At 29.4% G+C, this 21587-nt stretch overlaps 1 protein-coding gene across 1 annotated transcript in view; it reads right to left on the bottom strand.

The window, feature by feature from the left end:
• LOC107452670 (acid-sensing ion channel 1A) overlaps positions 1-21587 on the bottom strand; it is a 38605-nt gene that overhangs the window by 678 nt on the left and 16340 nt on the right. Inside the window, exons 7-12 of the mRNA XM_071183529.1 lie at positions 19466-19564; positions 15159-15261; positions 13518-13614; positions 12114-12162; positions 6800-6831; positions 6652-6724 (exon numbers count right to left, since the gene is read on the bottom strand). Coding sequence (XP_071039630.1) covers positions 6652-6724; positions 6800-6831; positions 12114-12162; positions 13518-13614; positions 15159-15261; positions 19466-19564 — 453 coding nt within the window. The remainder of the gene's footprint in view (positions 1-6651; positions 6725-6799; positions 6832-12113; positions 12163-13517; positions 13615-15158; positions 15262-19465; positions 19565-21587) is intronic.

The raw sequence follows: 21587 nt of genomic DNA, 5'->3' as shown, positions 1-21587 counted from the left end.
TTTTAAAATTAAATTTGAAAAAAGATGTTTATTTTTTTTTGTTGCAACAATGTGTTTACATATCCTTCCGAATGTTAAAATTTCAAGCACAAAAAAATTCTTGAATTAAGATTATTAAATAAGTAATCAAAAATGATGAAAATCCCTGGCGAATTAGTATTGAGAAAGCTGACATTAAAAGCAAAAAGAAAAATTATACGCTTGCCTCAGAAGTTGAAACATGTTTATTAGAAAGAAAAATAAACGTTAAATCAAGAAATCAAATAGCCTTCGATGATTTAATACCAGCTTTCCATATTTGTAATATTTTAACAGTGACATATTTTTTCTTGCTTAAACGTTAGCTCGTGACCCTAATCTATTTTTGAAATAAGTTTGTACAAGAACTTTAAAAATATATGTCAGAGATGATGATATTCTACTGAGTAAAAAAGCGTGGTCAAAACTACCAGAATGTGATAAAATGGACCGTGTTTCTGGCTTTATGGGAAAAAAGATTGATAAGTTTTACCGAAGCGCTTTGGTAATGAAATTGATAAAATTAACAATGAAAAGTGGTTTTATGATGTATATATTAAAATTTAGTAATTTTATCATGAAATTTATCTTAAAGCGTAGTATAAGACAATTTATTCGGTTAAAATTACTTTTCAGCTCTTTATTTTTTTACTAAATGTATGGTAATAAGAGCTGTAATTTTTAAAAGTGTAATTTCTAGCTAACCGTTACCATATGAACCGAGAAATCAATATATGAATGGTTTAAATACCGTATATTTTTTGTTCTATTAACCAGAATTCTGTCTGTTTCTTTACTTGATATTACATTACTAACCAGTACAGTAAATTAACCAAAATCGTTTCCTTTGTGCAGAAAAAAAAATTGCCTTTAATCCACATAAAATAAAGTAAAAGTGTTATAAAATTCAACCAGAGTTAACAAGACAGAAAATTATGAAATATTATGAATTATTATGAATTATAATGAATTATAATTCATAATATTATGAATTATAATTATGAATTATTTGCATCAAACTACGGTTTATTAAGGAGACATAATTTTCTTGCGACTACAAATCTTCCGACAAATGCTGTCAAAAAATTTTAAAAATATATGTTGAGTCATAATGTATTGCGTGTTTTTCAACAACTTTAAAACGGTGCTAAGTGAAACCGTATTTCTACATGAAATAAAGATTAAAGTGTAATAAAATTTAACCAGACTTAACAAAGCAGAAAGTTGTGAAATATTATTTGCATCAAACCAGTGGCGTACGCAGAATTTTTTCAAGGGTGGTGTTCATAATTTTCTGAAGCTACTAAAAGAAATTCGAGTATGTAATAAAACACTATTATTTCCCTTATTTAGACAGCTAGACATTTTTGACTTTTTATTTAGACAACATTGTTTAGTTAAATTTTGATTTAAGTTTAAGAACATAATGTAATATCTTCTCGCATGTAATAACTTCTGAAAAAAGTCCAATGTCATATGGGTGGGAAGTAACACTTTGAGGGCCACTTTCACATTCATCAGAGTTTTGTTATGCTAGAAACGTTTTCTTCAACGGTATCACATTTCTGTACAACAGAAAAACTTACATTGTACTCCGTTCCCCGTTTTATATAATTTTTCACCGCATTTCCAAAATTCTCGAATTGTCTCAAAGATGACAGAACGTCTAAGATTCCAGAATCATCGCGTAAAGACCTCGCGAATGACAGCCAGTCTCGAAAACTATCGCGACTGGCAGAACAGAAAGGAACCAGTCCATAACAGTATTAGTTGAATTTGGTTTCAAAAGTACAACCCTATTATAGTAAACGTTTTTTTCAGTATTTTGAGAAATACCGTGAGAAAAAAAGGTAGGCATAAGGCAAATAAAAATATATAGTCTTAAAAAATAATACCGCATAATTTCTACTAAAATTTTTATTTTTGCCATTTTGTCTGAGCTCAAGGGGGCTGTTCAAACCCCTAAACACCTCCCTTGCGTACGCCACTGCATCAAACTACGGTTGATTAGAGAGACATAATTTTCATGTGTCTACAAATCTCCAGGCATACGCAGTTAAAAATTTTAAAAATATATATTGAGTCATAATATCTATCGTGTTTTTCAACAATTTTAATACAGTGCCAAGTAAAACCATATTTCCACATGAAATAAAGAAAAAGCGTTTTAAAATTCAACCAGAGTCAACAAAGCTGAAAGTTGTGAATTATTATTTGCATCAAACTACGGTTTATTAAGGAGACATAATTTTCATGTGTCTACAAATCTCCAGGCATATGCAGTTAAAAATTTTAAAAATATATGTTGAGTCACAATATATATAGTGTGTTTTACAAAAATTTTAATACGTTGCCAAGTAAAACCACATTTCCACATGAAATGAAGAAAAAGCGTTTTAAAATTCAACCAGAGTTAACAAAGCAAAACGTTATGAAATATTATTTGCGTTAAATTACAGTTTATTAAGGAAGCATAATATTCTTGGAACTACAACTCTTCAGAAACACATTGCTGAAAAATTAAAAGTATTTGTTGAGTCATAATGTATAGCATGCCAAATTTTTCAACAACTTTAATACGATGCCAAGTAAAACAATATTTCCGAATTTTATGACATGATTCTATGGTTAAACTTGCGTGATTTCTAAATTTTGCTTAGTTTACAGCAAGTTTGCTTCATATGATGGTTTAAGGTATTATTTAATTGGTCAATTTTGAATCGGTAATTAAATTTCTATGCATAAGGATCTCTAACTCAATGTTAAAAGAATTACCTGAAACTTCAGGTTAGAAGAATTCCAATAAATTCATATATTGAGTGATTCCAACAAAAAATGTTTTTATCGAAGCAGTCTAAAATATACATTTTTTGATGACATATGAAATAAGAGGATATGAAACTTTTTTCTAACTTTTTTCTTCTCTTTAAACCATCCTAAAACGAGTATAAAAAATCCGTATATTTATTGATCAGTTTTTGTTGTCTTATTAACAACAAAACCTTTGTGTGGTAGAATGTTTTCTTTTTTCTACATTATTTGCAACGTTTTTCAAATGTTCAACATGAATCTTTCGTCAGAGCTTTTATTAAAAGCCGGGACTAATTTCACAAGAGCACAAAATACATATCGTATAGTTGCTTTTAACAACTTTTGATGAGTGGCATGATAAAAGAGCTTGAATCTTCGATAATGGATTCTATTTCAACAGTACATTAATATTCTTTGCAATAATGTGTAAACATCATAATTCAGAAATTCACATGAAACAACAAAGGGAATTTTATTTTATTCATAATGACTCCTTTTATTGACTTTTATGAAATATCTCCGCTTGTGTAGAAAAATAAAATGCCATTAAATCGGAAAACATCACATTATGATACAAACGCTTTAAGTGACTAGAGTAAAGAAGCTTTAAGGAGCTTGAATGTTTCAGTTCAATTTGCTCTCCTTTTCTAACTTTTTTATTTGTTTAATCATATTTGCTTTTTTCTTGTATAAATAAATACATAAAATATATGTTATTCTTGTTTATACATTTTTGAAGAGATGGTTTTGAAAAGTTTTGAAATTTAAACCAGAAGCAATGAAAAATAATCTGCCAGAAAGCGCTTTTCTCATAATATTATAAAATAATAACAGAAATGACTTTTCTTCTATGATGGGCATCCCATTTCGATCTGTGTTAAGTGTTAATGGTCAAACAATCGATAAAATGATTTTTGGTACCTACTTTAAAATAACTTTCATGATGTTTGGAGTTGATATTCTCAGTAAAAAGTCAAAAATTAGAAAGTTTGCTGTAATATTTTTTAAACGTTGCTTCCTCATATTCTTATTTTTTGTATATATTGACTATATTGCAATGTATACCTTGCTATTGTATCATTCTCCCTCGTACTTAGTAACATACATTGCTAGCATTATTAACGGTACAATCATAGTTGTCATGTGGCTGCTTGTAATGAAGAATCAGCGGAAAATAAAATATTTCATGTCTCGTATGCAACGATTTTCACAGATGTATAGATCATCCACACGTTGCGAAATTCCATTCGCGTACCTTGCTATACTCCTTATATTTACATCAGCTCAAGTATATTCCTTGTTAACAGTGTTCTTCGTTCCCAGGACAGAACTTTTATTTGAGTTTCACAAATATTTTGCTGAAATCACGTCCTCAAAGCCCATTTTAAAATGCTACTTGTACTTTAAATGTGTTGAAATTTGTATTCTGCATCATGTTTTAACCGGATTATTTGCCGTTTTGTACTGCACCTTGTGTTTCCATTTTTCCCTGATACTGTCTAGTTGGAGAAAAAAACTGATTCTTCTAATGGGTTCCTGCAACTTGGAAATGGTCAATCCAAGCTTTCTTAAGAGGTATTCCATACTTTTAGATCACGTGGAAGATCTTCAAAATACATTTTCAATACCTTCATTTATGTTTACAATGAGCATGTCCCTCTCCCTCTTTGTTGGCCTGTCTTTTGCTTTCATGCACAAAATGATATTTCAACGTACGACAGTCCTCAACGATATCAAGATAACTGTAGCGTCTGCTTTGTATTTGCTTTGCGTCATGGCTGCTGGTTCACAAGTCGCTGTTGAAATGTATCGGAACAAATTGCTTTTTCGTCGAGCTTTGGAAGCTTTTAATGAACACATACAGCAATTAAAGTGTTGCAATGCAATAACTAATCAAGCAAGAAGCATTGTGAGTAGATCAGATTTTGTGTTATCAGCGTGTGATGTTATACCATTTAATAGAGGCACGACTTTCGCAATTTTCGGCACGATATTGACGTACAGTTTGCTTATTTTAAATGTGAATTGATGTACCACCTTATAGAATTTGATTTTTGCACATTTTAAAGAAATTAAACTTGACGGACTGACGAAAACTAAAATAACACTTTTAGATGATTTTATTTCGTTTAAGAAAATACATTGGAATTTTGAATGTATTCTATCTTCCTCTATTTTTCATTAGTAATTATTTTTTGTGGATTTCTTTTCATTATTCTAAGTCTTGTTGTTTTATATTAAATATGCTTAGAGTTTTCTCATATATTTCATACTAATTTTATTTGTACTTTATACTTATTTTATTATTAGTTTTATGACTTTTATTAGTCTTTAGAACTTAAGCATTATTCTATTACCTTACATAAGTAGTAGTGATTATTTCACAAAAATGCATGTTTTATTTAAGTGACATTTAAGATCACACATGGCATTTATGTATTGAATTATGTATTGATTTTTACCTCATTTAGTCAACTTAATAAAATGCTTAAAATAAAATGACTGTAAGCACAATACTTTAAGCCGATGTTTCAGTAAAATGAAAACTGCAGACACAATAACTCTTTTCATTTTTATTTAATTAGCTTCACACAGCTTCACATTCAATAACTCAAATTATGTAGTTTTCGTTGTGATTGAATATTTTCAGAAAGTTTTTCTTCAATATAAAGGTGAAATATTAAAAAAAAATGCCCTGCACTGAATTTAAAAAAAATATATTACACACGCAAGGTAACGATATTGAATGGTGTTGTCTGAGAAGAAGAACGAAAACTAAATCTGTCTGGCTAAAAACCAGAAAATAAGCTGGCCGTGAAATACATCTATCTAAATACCATAATAATTAGGACATTTGATACCATTAACAGTTTTCAACTAGTTAACTTATAAACTTTGAATAAAAACTTTTTTTAAATCCTCATGTCATTAATCTGCTAAAAACAACTTTAAGAATTTTGTAACAGAAGCTATATATATACGTATGTATTTAAAGCAAACTAAAAAGTAAAATTATGCACACACAAATTAACGAATTACAAATTAAGTCTTAAACACATATTAAATTATCTAACACAAAATGGTCACAAATTAAGATTTAATAAAGGAAAATAAATTATCGAAACTACTTGAACTTATTAACGAGGAAGGCGAAAATAAACTATCTGAAGATGAGTTGAAAAGTAATTATGAATATTCTTCTAATTTTTGGGGCTTTATATGTTTTTGAAAATATCCTGGTCAGCAGTGAATTTTTAATCATTCCTTTACGAGGGATATAAGAAAATGTATAGATTAAGGCAGTAATTTCGGGACCCCCAACTTATTAATATTTTTCATTATGACACTAATTTTTTCTTTAAAAACGGCAAAATTAACAATGTTTTATTATAATAGAAATATCTATCAGAAATACGTAAAATAACGAAGAAAAATCAACGAAGGAAATTAATTAAATTAATTTTATTAATATCAATAGTATCGTTTTTTATTACGAGGGCAGATAAAAATATCATCTGATAATTCAATTTTGCTTTCTGAAAGTAATTAAAGTTAAAAATAAAATTAAAATTTTTTTTTTATTTAAACTTCATATATATTTTATAAACATAAGAATTGCAACTTAAAAACATGCAACAAAATCCATTATGTTTCCTAGAAAATAAAATGGAATATAAATAGAAATTCTATGAGATAGAACAAGAGTTTTAAATTTATTATGAAATGAGTTCATTAAATCGTGAGCTTATGATAAAGTATTCATTACTTTATTCTTAATTCTTGAATTAAATAAGCATTCAGTAATACGAAAGTTATACTTGCCTGATATTTGGGACTAAATACATAACGTAGAATTTCGTCGTCATCTACATCTACGTCAACATAAATTGGACGGCTGTAAAAGACATTATTTTTCTGAAATTGCCTGATTTTTATATGGAATAAGTTTAAATAATAATCTTAAACTTACGGGTTTCGCTTGGAGTTGCTATTTAGTTCCATCTGAAATGCATAAAAAATAAATGCAGTTACAAGAATAAATTAAATTGCAAAATGTGGAACATTCTTCATACTATGAGTATTTAAGAACACAATGTGAAAATTCTGTTCGTGTAAAGAAATACTTTTTTGAATTCACTGATTAGTTAAAGTCTACATTCCGACAATTTTTATTTCATTAGTTTCTCTTTTTACTTTTCTCTGATATTAACTTGAAACTCTTTTTTATATTAAAAAAGAAATCTTTCAGAAAAATAAATAAAAAAACAAACATGGGAAATGCTAATTTGGGAAAAATAAGCCATAATGGCTTCACTTTTGTACTGTTATCCATATTAGTTAATTCAAGTGATGATATGTACTTTTATGCTTATTTTTTTCAAGTTTACCCTTGATCCTGGTGTATCAAGGAATCCATGAATTGTATGCTTCAGCTCTTATTAATTTTTTTACCAAATAAGGTAGATAATGAGAACTATTGACAAATCTAGTAATGTATATTAGAATAACTTGGCATTAAAAAGTGCACAAGCTTTCTTATATTAATTCTAAGCTTTCACAAAAGTACAAAATATTGAAGTTGCGTTCCACCAATAAAAGAGTACCCTATTTCTTCAAAAATAAATTTTAATTGCAGTAATTTCCCAATTGTCTTTTCGTTTAAAGCATTTCTTCCAAAATGGAAGGATTAAGAAACATCCAAAAACAAAACCTAAAACTCCGTATCAAATTACTTTAAAAGTACCAGCATTCAAGGTATCAGTATTTTTTGTCTTAAAATTCCTTTTTACAATAAATTTTAGGGAGTAAAAAATCCAGTACATCGTAATTTTTACAATATTTACTGAATCACCGTAATTAAATAAATATAAATATATCACCGTAATATTTCCCAATTGTCTTTTCGTTTAAAGCATATTTTCCAAAATGGAAGGATTAAGAAACATCCAAAAACATAAACAAAAACTCCGTATCAAATTACTTTAAAAAGTACCAGCATTCAAGGTATCAGTATTTTTTTGCCGTGCAATTCATTTTTACGATAAATTTTAGGGAGTAAAAAATCCAGTACATCGTAATTTTTACTATATTTACTGAATCACCGTAATTAAATAAATATTACTATAAAAATGATGGTATAAATTTTACGGTAAGAAAGAATTTTATGGTAAAATGGATTTTATAATAAAATTGATTTTAAGAATACGGCATGCAGGATCCCTGTCCTTTTTACCGTGACTTTATCCTGAATTATTTACGATGTACTAAGCTATTGACACTTAATCTTAGATTTGTATCCTATTATAACAGTTAATAATGTTCTGAAACAATTTTAAATTAATACAATCAATGATTTTTGCTATTCATACATAGATTGAAAACAACGGATACGATCTCTTATGAATATGCAACAACACATCTCTGCTAGACATCTATGCACTGTTAGCATTAAAATTCTTATTCCAGACGCAGCAGCAAGGCCACGAACAAACTGATGAGTCATTGTCAGCCTACGGCGTCCCGCGCTTAGTGCCGAGTTATGACCTTGTGCAGAAGTCGTTGCTCTGTGGCAGTCTTGGCTGGCATTTCTGGCGACAGCTTGAAATTGATTCCAGAATTTGGATATCACTTTTGGTGACACTAACCTTTGAGCCACCTCAGCTTAAGAGTCACCTCAGCCTCTAAGAGTCACCTGAGCTACCTCAGCCTCTCCCGACGAACTCAACTGTCAAAGGGGTAGAGATGGGGAGGGGAAATTCTAAATATGGTTTTAATCATTTTTATTTAATTTTGACAAATAAACTGAAGATGGATATTTAGTCTGTCTTCCTATCTTCCAAAAATACAAGACTAGTTAGCATTCATAATTTGAGGTAAAAAACGTGGAATTAAAATTCACTATAAATTTTTTATGACAAAATTGTAACAATACAATTCTGCAATCCACAGTTATTGAGTAGGTTGTTAAATAGTATGGAATCGCCCTGTTTTTAGATTTTTGATTAGATCTTTGATGTGCAATTAATCTTAAAAAGAAATTATTAGCGTCATCCAAATCGGCTTTCATCAGTTTAAACTGTTGAAATTAGATTTAAAAAAATATAAAACTGAGAAACACGTAGTTTTAAATTACTTACCCAAATCCACAAAGCGCATCATTTTATTGCTTTAAAGCTTTAGGTGTAAAAATTATCAAGCGCTATTGCTCCTAATCTAATAAAGCGACTTTTTCATTTTCTACTTTTTAAGGTGACGTCCAGTCTAATAATCTAATCTAATCAAAAGTTTGCAAAATATATAAAAAAAAATAGTGCGCGGAGTCCCTCCGAGTGGAAAAAGTTAAACTTCGTAACCTGCGACGTTAAGTGTAGAAGAATCAGCAGTCGTAGAAGGATCACTAGTTCTATTCAACGGCTCTTTTTCCTGCTCCGCTCGCTTCCGTGGTCTGTAATAACGGTAATATTGTGCATTTTTCCCTCGTGGACCTATTGAACCAGTGGAAGTGCTTGTGGTTGCCTCATCGTCTCGCCATGGAAAATGTATTTGTATTAATAATGTATGTGAATGCGTCATAATGTAATTTCAAAAGAGAAAACCTAACAATCAATTGATATTCACAAGAGACGTACCTTAAATCCGTCGCAGGGAAAAATATACTTGAGGGTGCCCCTTGGCGAAATTGGCGACTTATGTTTGGCGCCATACTTGTTTGCCCGGATCGCCATGGTAACCCACAAACAGGACATTTATATATATTACTAATTAAACCTTCATTCATGCACCAGTCAATCACTGCTTTTTTCCCATTGTTATTCAAATCGTACAGAAACTTAAGATTTATCTTATTGACAGTATTCATTTTTAGTACCAGAAGCAAAAGTAATCTTACCAGCCGGTATCCAAAGGAATCTCTGAAATTACATTTAAAAATTCATTTAAAAACAACGCTAAATTCTAAATTAATCAGAATCATGATTAAAATCTAAACCAATCAGAATCACGATTGGTTTTTAACATCGCCCAGCTTGGCGATCAATCGCGATTACACTTGGCGGGGGCACCCTCAAATATAGTCTACCCCCGTCGCATAGTCCGTGGGATTGTTTTCACTAATTTTTTACAAATGTTATCCACTAAATTTGAAAATAAAAAATACTATCCTATTAAATATATGTGTATCAAATCAAACTAAAAAAATATTTATAGAAAAACAATACTTTTAGGACTTTTATTATTTTTATGCTAGTGAGAACCAAAAAAATATGAAAATTAATGAGGGAAAACTGGATCCTTCCACGTGATTTCCCGACCAATAAAAATGTAGCGTTAAACGTTTAACGCAACCTTGTTGGAAGTCGCATAAGAAGTATAACTTCAAAAACATAAATTAAAAATTTGACCTAAAGTCTAAGAAGGCGTGGATAGAGGCCTCTTAAAACTGGCCAGGTTTAAGCCTGTTAACGGCTCTACATCTCAAGAATTCATCTAAATTATTATGAGAACTAATTCTCACTACAAACGGGCAAACTTGTTTCTTTTAATAGAATGATCATAAAGCAACAGGTTATAATCAAAGGTGTTTAAAATGCCTTATTCCAGTAATGCAGCAAAATCTAATGAAAACAATTTATTTCTCTAAAACGAAGGCATATATTGCACAACCATTGTAGCACTTGTTACTAAAAATAAAATACAAATTCTATTAATTTTAATAGTAGCAATTTAGAATTATTTAGAAAAACATTTTTATGCCCTTAGTTTTGGATATCGGAGTAGATTTGATTGGAAAAAAAATGATGGAACAGAAGAAGCAGTGAACCATCTGGTCATATTCTGATACTTCTTGTCTAGAACAGGTTGCAGGAGTGTTTGCCAGGCCCCCTTAGAGTACAAAGAAAACAAAATGCAAAATAAGTATAATAAAATACATATATTTTATAAGGAGCGGGTGAAATTTTAACGGATTGTTTCGAGAAGAAGAGAAGTTAAGATATTAATGTTTGCCAGAAAGAAATATATTGCCATTTCTTTCATACCGACCTGGGTCACATATGATTCTATTAACTTTAAATTTTTTTTATGAAAATTTCTTATTTTTTTCACAGGGACAAAAAAAGTTTGAGTATTTTTATTACACCTTCTTAAATTAATAAGATTTTCCTTAATGTAAAAAATAAATAAATTCATGAAATTATTCGTGGCAAAAAAAAATCTTTTGCGATTGGTTAGTAAACTCACTTATGAACATTACTTCCTCGTAAATTGGAAGGAAAAATATGTAATGTATGAATAAAAAATTTCCCATAAAAAAATCGAACAAAAACACATTTAAGGGAAAATGTGATAGCCTACTCAGGGATATCTTGATAATAAATTTGCACTAATTAACTTTCTTTTTATGGGTGGAGCATAAGAAAAACAACATTTTTTTTAACCGAGGTACAAAAAATCACTGAAAATCAATAAAAAGAGGGATTAATGAGAAAGTATTAATGAGCAAGATTTTTCCAAATGGTCAGAACAACCAGAATTCTTTTAAAAAAAGTTTGAAAACTTTATAGCCTGAAAAAACATATTTAAGTGACTCAAGATAAATTTAGTTATTAAAAGTCTGTTAAAAATAAAATGAAATAGCTTGAACTGGAAACTTATAACTATTGAGGATTGAGAGGAATAAAATAATTTATTAAAAAAACGTTATTTTTTTAAACTGCAAAAATGTAGATACCAAAAGTAGTTTAATCTGATTCAAAAATTTGTAATAATGATGCTTAGTTTTAAAACGATCAATAACAATTAAAAAAGTGAACAGCCCGAATAACTTTTAATCTAATTATCGGATTTTCATGTACTAAGACCGAATCATTAATGATTCGAAAGTATAACCTATTCTAATTAGTTAAAGAAAATGGTACTTTAGGTTACAAAAACAAAGACAAAATCATAATCATAAATATTTTATTGTTAATTTTACCAAATGGCTTAGCCAAAGCGCTTCCGTAATAATTACCGAGATTTTTGGTGTTCTCATACAGTCAGAAATACGCTGATAGTTTTGACTATACTTTCTTTCAGTGACATATGACACACAGATCATGTAGTTTCATGTGACACATAGATTATGAGCAAAAATTAAATTAAAAATCAAAAATTTACCAATTAAAATTAGTTTTCTTTGTCTGATAATAAACACTCAAGTTTTGTGTACATTTTTTAAATTGGCTTTTTATTATTAAACTAAATTAGTACTGCGTTTATAAATTGATGAAAAATTTGATACGCACATTTTTCGGCAAGTGAATTTCACGCACGTTAGCCAAAAACATCTTCCTCCTGAAAAGAATAAAGGGTTATTATTAATGAATAATGGAATAGTTATTCCTTAAAACACATATAATAATTATTATTAATGATGTGTAGGGAAGAAAAAGACACCTTTGAACCTGGATGTACTTTTGAATACCTTAAACTATAATATTGTTTGGGTAAAAGGGGAGGGGCTAGTCACTGTTCAACTAAGGAATTGAATTACGTTACGTTCAGCTCTTTTCTTGAATATAACAGTATTTAGTTTTTCACGTTCGAATCTAAATTAACGAAGATAAAAAAAAACTTAGAAATAAAATTATTTTACCCTTATTTCTTTAAATTTATCATGAAAGTTTAACTGAAAGCTATATTTTCTAGTTATTCTATTCATTTTGTTGAAACACTTACCTATAATAGGTGTTTGTAACTGTTTGTATAATAGCTGTATATTTAGTGAATACATCAGAATGTAAAAGAATAAATAGGAATGTTTAAAAAGGAAATTAAAATAAATTATTATTAACTTTATTTTCAGCATATTTTGCCACCACTTTCAAAAAAATATTCACTGATATCGATTACTATTGGTAAAGAAAAAACACAACGGTTAGAAATTATGCTGAAGAGTGAAAGATATCCGAAGTGATGGGGAAAATAAAAAAATAAAATTAAAAAATCTATTGGTTTAGAGCTTATAATACCATTAAGACTTAAAGCCAAAACATATAAAGCTAAATTTGCATCATTATAATGTCAGTTGATAAGGGAAACAAATAGTTTTCCTGGTTATTGTATAAAAAATATATATTCTTCAATGAACAATGCTCCAAAATAAATAAATTACCCTGAATAGCTTTTGATTTAATGATCGGATCTTCACTTTTTAGGACTCAATCTTAATTGCTCGAGTGGAAATTTGAGTAAAAATGATTTCATTCTTTAACACCATGTATCTCAATTTAGTTACCAATCAATACTAACAAAACTAAAAATACTGATTCATATATATATACATTTTTTGTCAATGTTAAGCAAATGCGAGAATTACCTAGCAAATCATTTTACGAAAGCAAGTTATTTCAAACAACTGACAAATAATTGTAAAAAACTGCAGAGATACATACTTTTAATTTAAAAATCGTGTTATGGATAAAAAATTTTGCAGTAAAGATGACATTTTCCTTGTCATCTTGGATTTCGTGCTAAATATTTGATTTTCGCTTTTCTTTAAAACTTTTATTATTTAAAGATTTTTAACAAGTTATTTCAGGGTAATAAGCTTGTTTTGTCATTTTGCTTCAACCAAGTAATTAAAATAAGAAATTTTAAATAAGAACACAAAAAATATAAACTATGATTGATTATTTAATTTTACTTACAAGCATTCCTCTTTGCAAGCCTCCATACAACTATCAACACTATTCAATTGGTCCATACACTCTTTCGTTAAATAATCCGGGTCTATGGCATTATCTTCTGAAATGAAATGGAGAATTTTCTCTGTCAATTATTGTATTATTTTTGACAAATATTTAGTGCTGTAAATGAAGGATTCATCTCGATTTTTTTGAAATTAAATTTCATTCCTTTTGTAAATTGTAAATGCAGTATCATTTTGTTTAGAAATATATATATATNTTGTCGATTAAAAAATACATTTATTTTTTATCCAATTCTTAGGCATTTATCCATTCCAATATCCTTTTCTAAATTTCCATTGGGAATTTCCGAATTTTCCATTGTTCAAATTAGAGCTAAGAATCTTCTGTAAGCTCCTTCATAACACGCGCTGCTTTTCCTATTACTTGTTCCTTTGTAGATTTTGATTGTGGGAAACAGATGAAATTGGTATTAGGGTTACACAGCAATGTTGTACTTTGCAAAAACGTCTTGACAGACAATGCAGAATGAATAGGCACAATCTCTTGGTGGTGAACAGATTATTTCTTCCACAACCGTGGCCTTGTGTATTATTTGTCAATTTCCGTAGTTACAGAAATTACACGACCAGTTAACCGAAGAAACTGGTCAGAATTAATCTGATTACTGACTTTTTTTCGTTTCTTTTATCCGTTTTTGGCGAGGAAACGCACCCTCAACGTGAAACAGCTAATAGGCCATCTTGGAAATCTTCAAACAACTAAAATATACGCATACTTGATAAGAATACTTGCAAAGAAATAAGATTAGAAAATTAAACGTCAATGTTTAAAGGTAGTAAAATCACGGAAAATAATGGCAGCATCTTGCTGTCAGATAAGAAACCGAAATTTAGTTTCATTTTATTTCTATTTCCATATTGTCTTTAAAACCGTTATGCATTTCTCCACTAAAAAATGTTTCCTTAGGCATTTAGACAATTTAAAGTTGAAGTTTCAAATAAAGTGTTCGAAGCTCTCACTTAAATTAAACGAGAAACATCGTGAATTCATTTTAAATAGGTGACCAAAATGTTCTATATTATCATCTATTGTAATTGATCATAGTCTAATGCCTAAAAGTTACGGAAGTCCAAAGTTACACTGTATAATTTATAAGTTTAATTGATTCCGAAATTTCTACGTTATCGGGTTTTGCTATAAGTTGTTTTATCTTTGGTTTTAAAGTAAAAGACAAGTATTCTCCTTTCTGTATTAAAATATTTTTAAACTTAATAAGCAATCGATTTTTTTCCCTTTTTATTACAAACATATCAAAACACATGGCTTCTAATCCATACTATTTTGTAATATTTCAAACAATATTTTTTTTTATTTTCTATTTCCAATGAGCTGTACAATCGGTCTTGCCGATGAGCAGACCTAGTGCGTTCTCCAGAGGTGGTATCCACTCTTTCAGGACAACCACAATGGGTGAGATACCGTTGGTCATGTTAATTTGGACGTCTAGTTTGTGCCACACTAGATGGCAGCACCGAGACTCTATTTGGGTGCTAAAGTGCACTAATACAATAATTCAAAAATGGATTTTTTGCAAAATATAATCGGATAAAGTAAATAGATGAAAGGAAAAAAACCTACTTTTTGAACAAATTTTTTCTTTATCTGATGGATAGCTTAATACAAGTGCGGTGCAGTTGATACAGTTAGACATGAAGTCCATGATACACTTCTGCTTGCACATCTGAAATTCAAAAAAACATTTTATGCAAACTGTTAAAGTTAGCATTTTGAAAGAGCAAGTAAAATTTTCTATTACAAATAACAATTTGTAACTTTAAAAAAAATGGAGTCGTTCCTCACATGGAAGACTAGTATATACCGCAAAAATTTGTCGATTAAAAAATACATTTAGACACTTAGTTACAAGAGTATTGAAATACATAATGAATAATGATAATTAAATTAATACTAATAATTAAAAACAGAATATATATTAAGATCTTGTATCGATCTTGAACTATTTCCCAGTTGACTTAGCTGAAACGCTCATAATGAGGTAAACTACACTAAATTATTTTATTAAAATTTATTTGATGTAGTAAAACGTATTTAAAAGTAATCAATCACCCAATAGGCTTAAATTAAGATTGCCATGGTAAGGTGAACAGTATAAATTTGGTAAACATGTGCTTTAGGAGCCTTCTGGGAAAAAAAATTGAAATAAACAAATAGATTAAATATTGTCAACTTAGTTTCTCACATTTTAATCTGTTAGTTTAAATTAATTCAGAAGACCAATTACTTTCATCTATATAAAGTAGGACTGCTCTAGGCTAAAGGTAAGAAAACATTAAGCATTTTCAAAATTGTAACAAATAGAGGTTATGCATAAACATGATATTTTTGTATCTCCTGTTGATTTCTCTAGTCGAAGTAATTAAAGCTGCGCGTTCGATCGTTGGTTGCTGTTAAGCCGTTCGCTGGTTGCTGTTATAAAGCCTCCTTAATAATCGGTTCACAAATTATGTTTAATGTTAAGGAAAGAGATCTCAACATTATCTTTCTTTTTAAAACTATAATGTCACTATCACCAACCATCACAAATATATTTAATTTTTCTTTTGTCTGTTTTATCAAAATTTTCCACACACATAAACATTAATACTACAACGGCGCAGATTATTTAATTTTCAAAACATAAAATTATTGTAGCTTTAAGTAAAAACACTTTCTAAGAAGTTAATTGGGCCTTGGATTTTAAAAATAATCGTCCTTACTTGGGAAAAAAACCAAATGAATGCGGATTATTTTACTCAAGACGAAGAAAAAATTAAAAAATAATTTTACTCATTGACATAAAAACAATCAAGTAGGGAACAGTTTTCATGGTTCTTTATTAAGCGTTTTTGCTTTTAAAAGTTTCAATACAAATGTTTAAATTTATATCTTTTAACATTGCAATTTTCTCTCAACTTTTGTTCCTTTTGCTTGAGCACGAGCTCATAAATTAAGGAAATAAATATCTCGTGCGAAAAAAAAATTCTACATCAATGGATGATAGTCAATAAAGAGAAAAAAGTGAAAAAAAAATCCCGAAAACGCTCTTAAATTTGCTACTGCTTTCGAACAAATTAGAATTACGAAACAAAATTTGCCCTGTTCCCAAATAAAAAAGGCTCTTTCAGCATGCAATGTAGTTGCCTTTCAGCAGGATACAGATCGATCAAATATGGTATTTTTCCCTGCAAGTTCCCCCGTCGTTTTCCCAGTACATTTTTCTACATCCTGTCGTAATTTTAAAATTTCAAAACTGTTAGTTTCTGCGCAGCTAAGCAAGCGTAACATAAAAAAACAATGTGGAAACAAACTACGAAAAAATTTTTAGAATAAACTTGAATTTTAATAAAAAGCAGTGTTAAACTAATAAACAAAACTGACCTTTTCAGCACGTCATATTTTAATACTAAAGTGGCACTCCAGTGACCTACAAAATGGTCCATATTGTATTTTTAACGTTAATTTTAACAGTTTAGAATTCTCGGTTCCAATTTTTTTCTTCATTCCAGCTTACACCTTAGATATTTTTCTAAATTCCATCGGAAGTTCAAGTTTTTAAACCACATAGGTTCTGCGTAGCAAAATAAAATGTAACTTAAACGTAAAGTCTCTAAACAGTAGCCTTAAAATATTTTTAGCAATTACTATTTAAAATTAACTGCTGTTAGAACTAAGTTCCAAGATTAAAAAGTAAGTGAATCAAATCGGACATGAAAAATAAAGTAAAATGCGACTTAAAGCATAAGCATTTTTTTCAGCAAACAATTTGAATTTCTTACAATAGAGTTGAATTTTAGCAGAAATTGTTAAATGATTTGATAACATTTCAAAATTCAAAGCAACTCCTACTCCTTCAATTAAAATACTCTAATAAAGGTAGCATGAAACATAAATTCAATTTCATGTTTAACACTTTTAAATAAAACGTTTGCAATATGAGCTTAAGTTTTGATATAGAAACACTTTATTATGTAACCGTCATTGAACAACCGACCCAATTTTGAGTTTACAACTACCAATGTTCAACTCTGTAGCCGTGTAATTTTGAACCCAATACAGAAGACAAGGGAACACCTGTATTAAGTATTGAAAAAAACTTGTGGAGGACTTTTTGATGGAACTAACCAACATTTGTGTTTCCTCGAGAGGAAACCTTTCATATTCGAAGAAAACCACGAAGCATCTCACGGCTAGCAAGACAGCAAGGGGACTCTAACCTAAGATCCGTCTACCACAAAGAATATTTTACGTCAGCACTGAGGTCGGTGCGGGTCGGGTGCAGAATTCGTATCGACCATTCAGACTCGGGTAAACTTATTGGGAGGCTAACGCTCTATATCCTTAGCAACCACGGCTCTGAGAGAGTGTATAGAGTAATTTTAAGGCTCTATATTTTATATGTACTTTTAAATCTCGAGTCAAAATCTAAGTCAGGGGTAACTAACATTAAATTAAAAACACAAATCAAATGGCGGCCCGCAGCATTATCAAAATTTTATGTAGGACTCTTTTATGTTTGAAGGCGCGTTGAATATTACTGTCAGAATTTTGTCAAGTTGTAGAAAATAAAAGTATTGAATTACAAATTAAAGTAAGAAGCAGATTTTTAAAAATATTTAATTACATATTGAAAAAATCGGGCTACAATAACTTTAATGTGAACCTATGTATTAAACAATTAATTTGCAACGGATATCTAATTGTTAAGATATAAAACCTTGAAAAGGTTGGTATTAAAATTTACATAGTAGCACACAAAATGTTCAATGACAAAATTGAGGTTTGTCTGCTGCAATCACCAGATAATAGATATTTACATTTTAAATTTAAAACTTACAAATGTGTGTGTAAATATTTCCGTCCAAATAAAGTGGTTTCAAAAAGTTAAATCTAAGAATTTCTTCGAGAAAATGTCTGATACACATATGCAAAATTATATTCACAAAAAACGAAAAAAAAAATAAATAAAAAAGCGCAATATACACGATTAGTTTTGTATTTGAATAAATATTTTCTTGGATGCAAAATCTGAGAAATAAATATTTTTGCATCGTAGGTATGATAAATTTCACAGAAACGAAGAAATTAGGTTTTTATGAATGAGAAAAGTATTCGCGGGCCACAAAAAAGTCTTCGCGGGCCGGATGCGACCCCCGGACTGTCAGTTGGAAACCGCCGATCTAAATAAAAAATAATGCTGGGAATCCGAAACTAAGAATTCGGTGAAGAAAAAAGCGAAACGCTACCAATATCTTTCAAATCATGACTGAGGTAGGCTGGACTGAAATCATCAAATTCTTGAATGAATTTTCTGAACAAACAGTTGAAAGCCAACTGTTAAAAACACCTCTAAGTTTAGACAGAAAATCAAAATCTTTTTCATACCACATTTGCGTCAATAATTCGATAGATTTTGCTAATGTTTCTACAGATAGCGTTTTCACTTCTTTCTCACTTAAATATTAAATTATAGTATCTAATATCAGTAATTTTTTGCTTCATTTTAAACAAAGATTTCAAATATGTAAATTAAGGATGGTCACTGAGGAATATCTATTATATTTTTTGAGATAAAACAAATTATTTTTATTACTCGTTTTGCCTTTTATTTTCGTATGCCTGTTTGTTTCTGTTTTTCAGTGGCGCCATCTATGGCCAGGAATTCGACTTCTGCCACGCCATTCACACAACCACAACCCGTTTATACGGCGGGTCACATTCACACACAAAGGAGAAAGGACATAGAACACACAGAGAGAGAAAGAAACATCCATGCCTTGCCCGGGATTCGAACCCAGGACCTTTCTGATGCAAAGACTGTTCTTGCTTTGCTTTAAGTAAATAGATAAAGAAAGAAATTCATTAGTAAAAAATAAAAAAAGATTTACCGCCTTCGATCGTGGTCCAGCTCTATTATTTTTATTCCACATTCCAATGTAGTCATTGCAATCTGTTTTGTAAGGATATGGAAGCAGCTGTTCTTCTTTCTAAATTAAATAATATTAAAAAAAAAAATTCAATTACATAATGCTTAAATTTACATAATGTTTAACTTTCTTTCAATGGCATGATACTTAAATTTACATCACGCTTAACTTTACATAATGCTTAACCTTATTTTCAATTGCATAATGCGTAACTTTTCTTCATTAACGTATTGCTTAACTTTAACAATCACGTAGCAAAATAGTATTTCAAAATATATCCTTCCGACTACGGATTTAAAGCGTAACTGCGATAATTAAATGAAACAAATAGAAAATAAATTATATTAAAATAAAATATATTAAAATATAATGTGTTAAAATAAATTATATTAAAATAGAATATTAAAAAAAATATTCATATTAAAATGGAATAATAAAAAAAATATTCATATTAAAATAGAATGTATTAAAATAAAATATAGAAAAATATATTACATTAAAGTAAATTATAATAAAATAAATTACATTGAAATAAATTAAATTAAAATGAATTATAGTAACTGAGCAACAATTATTTCCGCTATATTTTCGTACCTTTTGTTATTTAAGTTGTCTCAGTTTTAAGAAATTTGAAATTTTAAGGATTGATTGTGAACAATGCAATGTCGTACGTTTCTCTATCAGTTTTTATTTTTTCTTTTGTGAACTTTGCCTAATCACTGAGCGCATCCATGTTTAAGTAATTTCCAAAACAGAAAATTGGGTAACATTTCATATTTCGGTAAAGAAACCACTTCTTTGATCAGCTAACTTTTAAAAAAATTGCATCCGATCAAAATATTATAAAAGGATGGACCAAAGTCAGACAGACGGTCCTCTGGCTTGACGAATCTATGTCTCAACTTTTTGATTCAAATCGGAGTAGCCTCCGCAGCTTTCTAATCTGATCAAATTATTGTGAGATATCAGTAATCAAATGCCAATGAACACAGAAGACCTATTGAATGCTCTTCATTGTAGCAATGTTAGAAATTTTTCCAAAAAAAGATTAATTAACAATTTATTTAATTGTTATTTTATCATATTCAAACGAAACTGTGAATTAACCATAAATAAGATGGTAATAAAACTGTTAATTGTGAGAAAAACCATTAATTTATTGCTTTCAGAAATTACGGTTAAACAACCTGATATTTATCGCACCTAATGAAGCCACTTAGTTCTTTGCAACTGCGTACATATTATATCCGAGAGGGCTTAGCTACTAGTATGTCAGTCTCATGACTGATGGAACTGGGATTCAAGTATATCAGTATGACACCACAATATTTCTTCCATTTCCTTCAACATATTAAGAATTCCAAGTGTCCTAAACTCCTCAATTTGTGTCCTACACTCTCCAATGCCCATTACCAAATGAAAAGCTTAGTTCTCATGAACTGTTAAATTTCTTTTTCACGGTTTTGAAACAATGCTAGTTGTAAAGGGTAAAAAAAAAGCTGTATAGTTTTGTATTCGTGGTTAGTTGTAAACGGTTTAAAAACCGTAAAGGTAAAAAATGCACCGTAACTTTACGGTTAAACTGATGGACAGACTGTTGCCGATTTTTTACCATAATTTTAAAATGAACATTCTAAACCAGTATGCTAGAGTATTATACCTTGTCAAACATTGGCAAAATTGATCTAACGAATGCCTCAAATGAAGTTCTCATCAAGGCCAAGGTTGTGCTCCTTGATGAATGCTAACTTCCTTGATAGTTTTGTAAAAATAAAAAGAAAGTATGTATTTTTGTTTCAATTCTTTAACAATGTTTTTTTTTAATTTTAAAAACGGTACAAATAAATCTAATGTATGGATTGATATCATGTCATCTGAAATTTGTGGAAACCCTGGGATGCCATCAAACTTTTGACAAGGTTTGTATATGAACGTAAATTGAATAACATATTTAAAATTAGTCGATTTGAAAAAAACGAAATGCAGTACATATTCATAAAAACGCCTTTATCCATCAAAGCTGTATTTTTTAAAGTTTATATATTTTTGTTTTACATGTTTTTCTAAAATTCATTATTGCAAT

This window comes from Parasteatoda tepidariorum, chromosome 7 (genome assembly GCF_043381705.1).
Source record: "Parasteatoda tepidariorum isolate YZ-2023 chromosome 7, CAS_Ptep_4.0, whole genome shotgun sequence".
Lineage (NCBI taxonomy): Eukaryota > Metazoa > Arthropoda > Arachnida > Araneae > Theridiidae > Parasteatoda > Parasteatoda tepidariorum.
Note: the sequence above shows the minus strand (reverse complement) of the source record. Positions and strands in the feature narration are given on the sequence as shown.